Consider the following 9,725-nt stretch of genomic DNA (forward strand, 5'->3'; position numbering starts at 1 on the left):
TGCTGAAATGAGTAAAACGGCTGTCCTTTGCGTTTGACTTCTAGCAGTGTTCAGTGGAGTTGTAGCCCAGAGTGAGAAAGAACTTGGGTTACAGTAATACTTCAAAGGGGTTAGTAGTCCATTCAGTGATGCTAGTTTCTTTAGTGCTGTGTGCCAGGGTGTCCAGGAGTGCCAGAACACAGTGACTGTTTGATTTGGAAGTGTATTCTGTTCCAAAATTAATTTCCTCTGGGTTGATTTCATATATCCTTAGTTCAGCTGGACTGTAACCTTTTGGAAGTTATTCAAATGTAACAGGCTACAAAAAGGTTAGTTTCAAAATGCAAGGCGGTGCATGTAACAGGCATCCGTTCACATCCATCCACTTACATGAAAGGATGCAGTTTAATAGTTGTTCTAAAAAGTCACGGAAAAGTAATTTCTAGGCTTGTTAGTTTAGCTTTTTTTATGATGGATAAACTAGCCCTGCAAAGATGTTGGAATTTCATTGGTCTGTAAAAAGCATTTCCATACTACAGTAAAGCAGTATTGAACATAAACAAGTATTTTTGCATAACTAATTAAAATCCAAATCTCTGCTCTTGTAGCATCTAGAGTTTCATTTGCAGATCTGACTGGTCTGATACACTTTGTTTTCCACTCTTGTGCAGAAATTTGTAAATGCCTACGTTATTTCCATCCCTTTGGTCACTTGGATAACCTAGATAATGTGAAAAGTGATAAATATCAAAATTATGCTCCTGCTTAATGACACTTTAAAGTAATGAATAGGGATAAGAGTGTTTTATTGAACGATATGTAGGGTTTTTAAACTGGTGAATTGTGGCAATGACGTGACAGTCTGTTTCACTGTTGGAAGGGAAGGCTCCGATAGCTTCACTTCTTAAGTGTAGCCATACAAAAATAGAAGTTTGATGTAATATATGAGACTTCCGGTAAATTGATTAATGACTTTCACAAAAATGCCTTGTAAAGAAAACTTTTACACTTCTGGGTGTAAAACACTACACTGTGGGTAGTGTGACCAAAAGGAACAATTTGGGAACTAGGAAACTGTGCCACAACTGTTTTGCTGCCTCGGTCTCATAGTAAGAATTGTGTGAAAGCGATATAAACAATAAGCTCAAAAGTAGCAATGAAAGTAAAGAAAAAGAGAATTTAACCCAACATAAGGAGGCAACAAAAGCATTTCTGTGAAATCCTTGTTCTTTTGTTTTCTCTCATCTCTTTATGTCTTGTATTTACCCTCTTAAATCTTTTGCCAAAAAAACCCACAACACCAAAAACCAACCAACCAAACAAAACAACCCCAAAAAAGCAGCTGCAGACTTCATATCCCCAGAAGTGATTTGTGATTACTGGAGTTAGACAGCTTGATAGTAAGGAAAATTTTTCTTCCTCTTTAACAAAATCTTACATGTCTTTTCAAAGCTGCTTCCCTCCCTTTCATATTCTGGCAGGTAGAGAACTTTCCTTTGTGCTTGAGGGTTTCTGGTATGTGTTTCTGTGCTGTGTTGGAGTAGACGTGATGGGCTGTGGAGCAGTCGTTCCCACTTCAGCCGTCTCTTCTAAATCCCAGACTGTTGCCTTGCTCTTTGTAATGTCACTTGAAGAGCTTCAGAGTAACTTGAGAGGAGTTCTCTCTCAAGATGTGAACGTTGAAAACTTCTACTGGTATGGTTCTCTGCTCTTTGTCCTCAGTTTCTTTTATCAGGAATTGTGTGGAAAAGATCTTGCAGTAATTCCATTGAAATTGCATGTTTGTTCAACAATTACCTATTTTTTTTCTAACAATTCGACTCCCCTTTAAGTGAAAACTTGTGGAAACAGGTCAAACGTGTTTTACAGGTACACTTAGTGCTTAATTTTATGGGATAATGTGGGTAGTACAGGATACATGTAACTTCATTTCTCAAAAACAAATGTGAAGGGAAAGAATTTAAAAGATAATTACCTGCTGAGCTGGGTATTTGACCCATCAAGAGTTGATTTTAGGTACTTCAGATTCTCAGCTTGATTTTTCTTTTTTTGTACTTCGGTGGACAAAATGCTGTTTGTGAAGATACATAGATGGCCTCACTTGAATCCACTGAAATATACAAAAGTATGTTCTCAGTTTCTTCTTGTAAGTCTTGTCTCCTGGCACAGGCAACTGTGCTCTGTCCTCCCTCAACAGCTGACTTCCCAGCTACTGAGCTCAACCAATTTTAGAGGACCTTGATCTCAAAGAGCTTCAAAAGCCTGAGCGCCTGGAAAAAAAGAGAGAACCATAGTAATAACCCGAGGAGAGAAACTATAGCACGACCATATTGCAGTTTGCTAGAGAGAAGCAAGCGTTCAGGACAGAAGTCAGGAAACTTTGATCAGTGCTATTAGACACTAGGGCGCTGACTGTGGGACAGTGTCAAAGGAAATTAGATCTTGCTGGGTTTACAGGTCATAAAACTATTCATTTCACCTTACCATAGTCCCAGAATAGCTTCGTATAGCTTTTAGCCGTCGTTGGAGGGAGAATGCTCTCTGTAGATCTTTTATCTGTTTCACTGCAGCTGTTCTTATGTTAGATAGGGACTTATGACATAATAAGGATTTTTTTTTTTTTTTTTTAATTTACTAACTGGTTTAACAGACGGCTCTCTTTAAACTGAAGAAACAGTTGTGCTGTGGTATTGAGCTTAGTTATTAACAATAGGTTGTATTATATCTTGTTTTCAGATCGCGTTTCTTCTTTCAGTAGATGTGATTTCTGGATCAAACACTTGTGTTTTATCTGAGGAGGCACTTCCTCTCTAGCAGGCAAAGAGCAGAATTTGGTAATTCTCCCCTCTTTGCTTGTTAAAAAAATAATTTTTTTTGTCCATTTTGTTATGCATACTTAAGGTTTTTAGCAGGAAAAAAAGAATGTAAAAGGCAGTGATTGCATTATTCCAGTCACGCTTGACAAGGAACACAGGAGAGGGTACAAACACTAAAAATACAGCCATGCTCTGCAGTTCTCCATTTCAAGCTCCTTTTGTGCAGCCATGTGTGAGAAATTCAAATCCAGAATGTTTTGCATTCTTAATGTCACCTCATTTTTCTTCCCCTGTTACAGGCTTCCAAGCAGTTCTGGTTCGGTCTTACCATCCTTTTTCCATAGAAAAATCGGCCCATCTGGATAAGAATTAATCCAAAAAATGGGAAGCCAAGACTTCGGGCAGTGGGTCTTCCTAAATTCATGTGTATTACTTCCCTCTCTTCCTCTACTGCAGCCGATTAGATCTGGCCTCCTTCAGTCTTCCCACTGTTTCCCTGCAGAAGCAGTTTAGAATTTTTAATGCTGGTAGATGTTAGGGACAGGTCTTGGAAAATAAAAAAAATCCACAAAATAACATCTTACTTTTATGTTCCAGTTAAGAAACAAAATACTCTTGGCAGTGTGGAAGGGACCTTGAGAGGTCATTTATCTATCCTTTTGTCATTTAATCCTTATGAAGAATGGTTTGTCTGCCTAGAGATAACTTGTTCTAACTTGTTCTTTAAAACCTATGATTATACAGATTTTTGAAATCCCTCCCAAGAAATGTATTTCAATGCTCCAATTGTTACCTTTAGCAAAAAGGTCTGCTGTTTCTTCCCCTCTTCTCCCTACCTGCCAAGCATCAGCAAATTTCTCACACTCAAGTAGGTTGGGGGTGAGGGGGCTGTCAATTGAAACAGTGATGGAAGGTGGAAGGCAAGGGAGTCAATCCAGTGCAGCCATGCTTTGTGCTATTTTTCATTCAGTTTTGACTGCTGTTCAATTATTGTCATATACATTACATTATTTCCTTTCCGTCTAGATTGGACTCACTTCTGCAGTCTCTGTGCTATCCTGTTGCAATGCAGATAGTTCAAAAGCATCTCCAAAGGCAACTAGTGATTGATCACCTGCGAGACCTTCTGCTCTTAGGTAGTCAGAGTAAAAGCAGTTTAGGAGCGAGTGGTATAGTGCTGTGTCTCTGCACTCCCAAATAAAGCTTGAGGTGTTTGTCATGCTGTCAGCCTTGGAAGCACGTGCAGAGTGAGCTTGTGACTGCTAATGGTAGCGGAAAGGAGGGAAAACCAAAAGGATGGTACAAGTGGTGGTGTGGGAGCACTTTGGCAGTTTCAGTAACTGTAAAAAGCTGAACTTGGAGTCTGAAAGAGAGAGCCAATACATAAAGGAACAAGCAAAACCAGAATGAAAGTGTAGACAACGTTTCATAGACTGCTTGGTTTCTAAGGTGGCATTTTGCACCTGCGTGATTCAATAATACAGGGGCACAAAGATTGTAACATTGGTGGTAGGTCAGTTCTTTGACCTAACAAGAACCTTAATTTCACCTACTCTAAATACTGAGGCGGAGAACCATTGCTTCTTACCGGTACAGGAGGATCCTTACGCTAAGCTGGGTGGTCTGATCATGAGGGGTTTTTTGTAACAATAATGATACCTCATCTTTCTGTGTTGGAAATCTTCTTAATCTTGAATGAAGAATGGAAATATATTTATTTAAGCGTAGTTATTAACATTAAATTATTTTTATGTGCGGTTCCACTTATTTTAAGAAGTCGTAACATCTGCCTCAATTCTGACCACATATGCATGACAATAAAACGTATTTGACCGCATTTGTGATTATGTAAGAGTAAGACTTTATCCAGCTTTTCCATACATGTAGAGTTCTGAAGCAATGCTTATGACTCTAAAGCTATGTATTAGGACAGTGTACTGTGTAAATAGCTTATATAGTTTGCTATATAAAGTGGGAAAAACTTAATGATATTTGGAAATGATGATGGAAGAAATTTTCTGTTACACTTGAGAGACATAGAGAGTTTTTTTCCATTGAGCTTGCTACTTTTGTACAGTGTACAAAATACAGTAAACCATATGCACTTAGACAGCAGACCTCTGTCAGATGCACAGTGGCTTCTCGCTGCGTAAGTTTTGACAAACAAGCTGTTTCCCAGTAGTTTCTCCAGTAGCTAAGCCCATTTCTTACCCTTTTCTCTTCATGCTGCGGTATGAAAAATCACCTTTGGAGAGGGACTGGAAAACTTCAGTCTAGAGGGAGAGCTTTTATAGCTGTATACAGTATTGGCATGGAAATATTTCAGTAACCTTTCTGAAAGTCATTGCTTCTACTGGTCTATAATTAGCCACACAGGAAAAACAAAATCCCCTTTCAAGTATAGCAGAAACCAAATAGATTAAGTAACAAACACTTAAGTTATTTAACAGCTTTCCCTCAAATATACTAGTCACTGTAATAGTTGTTTATGTAGCTCTAAGTGGATAAGTACATGTCAACTTTAGTAATAAAAGGTGAACTTTTTGATTAAAACTTCTGTTTCTTTGAGATGTCACTTATACAATTGGGCTTGTTTTCTATCCAGATAGTATCTGCAGTGCAGTATTGCCATCAAAAGCATATTGTTCATAGAGATCTCAAGGTGAGTAGGAAAAAGTGTGTGAAGTGTGTGTGTCAGCTTCTGTACCTGTGGGTGTGATTTTGATTGTGCTGATAAAAAATAGTGTATAGTAAGCTTTCTGATTTTTTTTTTTTGCATGTGTTATAGCAAGTTTTGAGGAGTGTTTACAGTATAGAACCATTTCAAATAAAAGGAAGAGGATTTGTAAGGCTTTTAAATGTAGAAATCTAATGGCTGCTGAAAGATAGCGTCTCACCCTGTGGTCAGATTCAAATCTGATACGGGTCAGTGTTAGCTGAGAGATCTTTTTTTTTTTTTTAAAAAAAAAAAAAGGTACTTTGATAGAGATGTAACAAGTTTTAGTCCTGAACAGAATGAATTATCAGTTGTGATGATGAAACTGAAGTATGGCTTCTTTGTAGCTTGGCATGAAATGGTATATCCCTTCTTTAAACTGTGCCTTTTATATTAATAGTGTTGCTACATAACTTGTTCAACATATCATAGCTTTGTAACTTTAAAAAACAAACAAACAAACAAAAAAAAAAACCCAAACACCACCACCACAAAAAAAAACCCCACTTGAAAAAAGTTTAAGTTACGTGTATTACCAAACTTTTGCAAGAATGCCACATAAAGTATGGATAGTGAGATTATATCTTGTTTTCATCTTAATAGATCAAAAATACAAGTTACAATAGCTCAGGATGCATTTCTGTGGAGAAAACAGATAAAAAGTATAACACAGTTTTCAGGTAGCATAACAGCTCCCATAGTCTGAAGCCATTGTACAGAGATTTTTAGAATAGGGGATATGTGAATGATAGACTAAAGCATACCTAAAGACATTGCAAGGAAGGGAATGTTAACAGATATTTCAGCTTTTTGCATTTCAAGAATGAGTAAAACGGACAATAGCATTTTAAATCAAGTATTTTAAGTTTGTCTTACAAACCATTCTTTCTCCTCCAGGCTGAAAATCTGTTGCTAGATGCAGATATGAACATTAAAATAGCTGACTTTGGTTTTAGCAATGAGTTTACAGTCGGAAATAAACTGGACACCTTTTGTGGCAGCCCACCATATGCTGCTCCAGAGCTCTTTCAAGGGAAGAAATACGATGGACCTGAAGTAGATGTTTGGAGTTTAGGTGTTATTCTTTATACCCTTGTGAGTGGATCTCTTCCTTTCGATGGACAGAACTTAAAGGTGTGTTTTTGTAGAACATGTTGGGCATGTTTCCCTAATGTTTTAAGTGATTTGCTGCTTACAACTTACTGTCTGTTCTTCTTCTGTTACCAAGGAACTTAGAGAAAGAGTGCTAAGGGGAAAATACAGGATTCCTTTCTACATGTCCACAGACTGTGAAAACCTCCTCAAACGTTTTCTGGTGCTAAACCCAACAAAAAGAGGCACTCTAGAGGTAATGGCACAAATAAGGTGCCTCAGAAAGCTAGAGGTTATATTTTGCAAACTATTTCTGAGCTGTAACTTTTTATTGTCGTAGTGTTCCTGAATAGTTTATTTGGAGTGGGTTTGGGAGAGGGGTGTTGTTGAGTAAAGCATATGGCTTTTTCTTAAGATTTTGTTTGCTGGGATTACAAGACACCTGACTCCACAGTTACTTTCAAAATGAATGTAAGACTACACTGCATATGTCATATAACTTTTCCTGATGGTTACATTGTGGATTCCTCCATTAATGGATCATCTACCAGGGCATTTTCCACATTTTCAAATGTGAACTGGAAGTATTGACTGCTAGATTATGGTGTGGTTGCCATTTGCCTGCATTTTGTACCATCATGGAGGAGAAAGGCCAAAACAATACTGGCTTCCATGGACTTCCATAGTCGAGCCTGGACCTACTAGCCTTGTCAGAGTTGTCGCACTGCTCCTGGTCTGTGTTATGGGCTTTTAGCTTTCAGCTATGTGCTACAATACAGCTGATTGGGAAGCAGCTTGGCTTGATTCTTGATTGTTGATTCTCCTCACTGGAGCAAAACAAAACTGAGTAGGTGCTGGGGCCTGTTCTGGAAAAGAAAAACTAGAAAAGGCCTTAGTGTTTGGTAGAGAGAGGAGTTGTTCTTTCAACAGCTCGTTTTCTTTGGTGGTAAGTGTATTGTACTAACAAAACCCTTTCTTTTATAGCAAATTATGAAGGACAGGTGGATCAATGCAGGGCATGAGGAGGACGAACTTAAACCTTTTGTTGAACCAGAACTAGACATCTCGGACCAGAAAAGAATAGGTAATTGAGTATTTTTCAGAATGTGATACTGTTTGCATGATGTGGGTGGGTTTTTTTTTCCTCCACCACTCGGTATTTGTTTGCCATTTGGAAAAAGTAACTAATCTTTTAATATTGATATTTCATCAGGGTTTTATGTTCTCACATTTAATTCTTTGGTTAATTCTTTAAATGTTCCATTCTTTCTCTTGAACTTAAACACTCAGCCAGCCTAAACATCAGAGTGTTTGTTACTTACAGTGTGTGTGGGTTTTTTTTTAGATATTATGGTAGGAATGGGATATTCTCAAGAAGAAATTCAAGAATCCCTTAGTAAAATGAAGTATGATGAAATCACAGCTACATATTTACTGCTAGGAAGGAAATCATCAGAGGTAAGTACCGTTCTTACAAATGTAAAGAAAAAAAGGAATCAGAAAGTGTCCTTAGCAAAGTTACAAGCAAAAATTAAGTCAGTAACTCTAGGCATTACATTCCTGCACAAAAGTCCATTACGCTTAAAATCACATTATTTTAATTGTCAGTGTCAACTGTCCAAATGATGCTGTGTTTGCTCTCACCCTGATCTGATTCAGTAAACTCTTGCCTTTAGGCTCCCCAAAACTACCCTGCTTGCTCAGCAGTTACTCCTCTGAAGGACTGTGTATGCCAGTTACTGTCCTGTCTAGTCTAGGAGCGCAAGTGTGAATGTGCCAGCTGTAAATATTTTAAGAGAAGCAAGGAGCAGGACCGATCAACCTAAAAAAATTTCTTGCACTGTAGATTACCTTCCCATATGATGCTGAGAGGGCTCAGCATCAGTAAGCTGCTCTTGGTTCCTCTGCTGGAGGAATTAGCATGGTGGCTTCTAAATGTATCCTCTCTTCCTGTTAAAATCTTAAAGAACTCTGTGGAGAGAGTACTGAAAGTAGAGATGTATTTTCTTTATCTCATTGTCCTTTGAGGAGCTGCAGATTCCAAAGAGTTTCACCTAAGACAGTTGCACAAGAATCTAAGAGAAGTTGGGGCCTCTAAGCAACATTCTTGCTGTCACAAAATTTCCTATGTACCAGAGCTGTCTTCCTTCTGCCTCCCTGTTACTGCTCCCGTAATGTGGTGGATGTTTAATTTGTTTTGTCTGAACTCCTTGTTTTAATATTCTCATTTATATTGTAGTTGGATGCAAGTGATTCAAGCTCCAGCAGCAATCTTTCACTTGCCAAAGTTAGGCCAAGTAGCGATCTTAATAATAGCACTGGACAATCTCCTCATCACAAAGTTCAGAGAAGCATATCTTCTAGCCAGAAACAGCGGCGGTACAGTGATCACGGTGAGCAATTCTCATTTTCAGTGTTGCAGAATATAGTGACTTTCAGTTCTGTTCGATTTCTGAATTTGTCTCCATCCCCCAAAGGTAAGGAGGATGACAGCAGTGTAGCTCACAGCATGGTGGTTAAATAATTTACTGAATAACTGATTTTTTTTTTTTTTTTTTTTAAATTGGTTCTGTTATAAAGCCTTCAAAAACAGCTTCTAGAGGAATGCTGAATACACCAACTTCATTCTTTTATTCTGCCTTGTGTCGTCCCTTGCATTCCTGACTGTGCTGGGAAAATGTTGATACACAAATTGAAGAGAATGTTGCAACCCCCTTTTTTCATGAAAAGCACAGCACTCCTCCCCCATGCTCTGCTATGTCTGTTCAGCTTTTGTTTTCTTTTGACACTAGTAGGTCAGCTTGTGTCCAAAACTTGAAGAAATGTCAATTTGCCAATATTTCTTGTTTCCTGAGGATAGTGTCACTTGATTGTCCTGCAGGAATTAAATTTCTAAAGATCAGTGACTCAGACAAACTTAGAACTCTTCTGCTTAATGAGCGTGCAGGATAGTAGCGTAGGGTTTTCTAAGTATCTTAAACATCTTCCTGCCCAGATACTAAGTCATAGAAAGAGTCTCTGTTTAGGTCTACTTTTAAATACCTCAAGTGCATTCAGAGCTTGCTTTCCTTGGGGAGTCTCCTGGGATGACGGTTATTGTGTTTTGTGGTGCTTTTTAATAT

The 9,725-nt window shown here is 38.2% G+C and overlaps 1 protein-coding gene across 1 annotated transcript in view; it reads left to right on the top strand.

Annotated features, from left to right (window-relative positions):
- LOC104075833 (MAP/microtubule affinity-regulating kinase 3-like) overlaps nt 1-9,080 on the top strand; it is a gene marked incomplete at its 3' end in the record, with an annotated part of 12,582 nt that extends 3,502 nt beyond the window's left edge. Inside the window, exons 4-9 of the mRNA XM_009576491.1 lie at nt 5,401-5,457; nt 6,409-6,645; nt 6,740-6,859; nt 7,588-7,687; nt 7,949-8,061; nt 8,843-9,080. Of these exons, the coding sequence (XP_009574786.1) occupies nt 5,401-5,457; nt 6,409-6,645; nt 6,740-6,859; nt 7,588-7,687; nt 7,949-8,061; nt 8,843-9,080 (865 nt within the window). The remainder of the gene's footprint in view (nt 1-5,400; nt 5,458-6,408; nt 6,646-6,739; nt 6,860-7,587; nt 7,688-7,948; nt 8,062-8,842) is intronic.
- Between the last annotated feature and the right edge of the window lie 645 nt (nt 9,081-9,725).

The sequence above is a fragment of the Fulmarus glacialis genome, unplaced genomic scaffold, assembly GCF_000690835.1.
Source record: "Fulmarus glacialis isolate BGI_N327 unplaced genomic scaffold, ASM69083v1 scaffold40890, whole genome shotgun sequence".
In the NCBI taxonomy this organism is placed as follows: Eukaryota; Metazoa; Chordata; class Aves; order Procellariiformes; family Procellariidae; genus Fulmarus; species Fulmarus glacialis.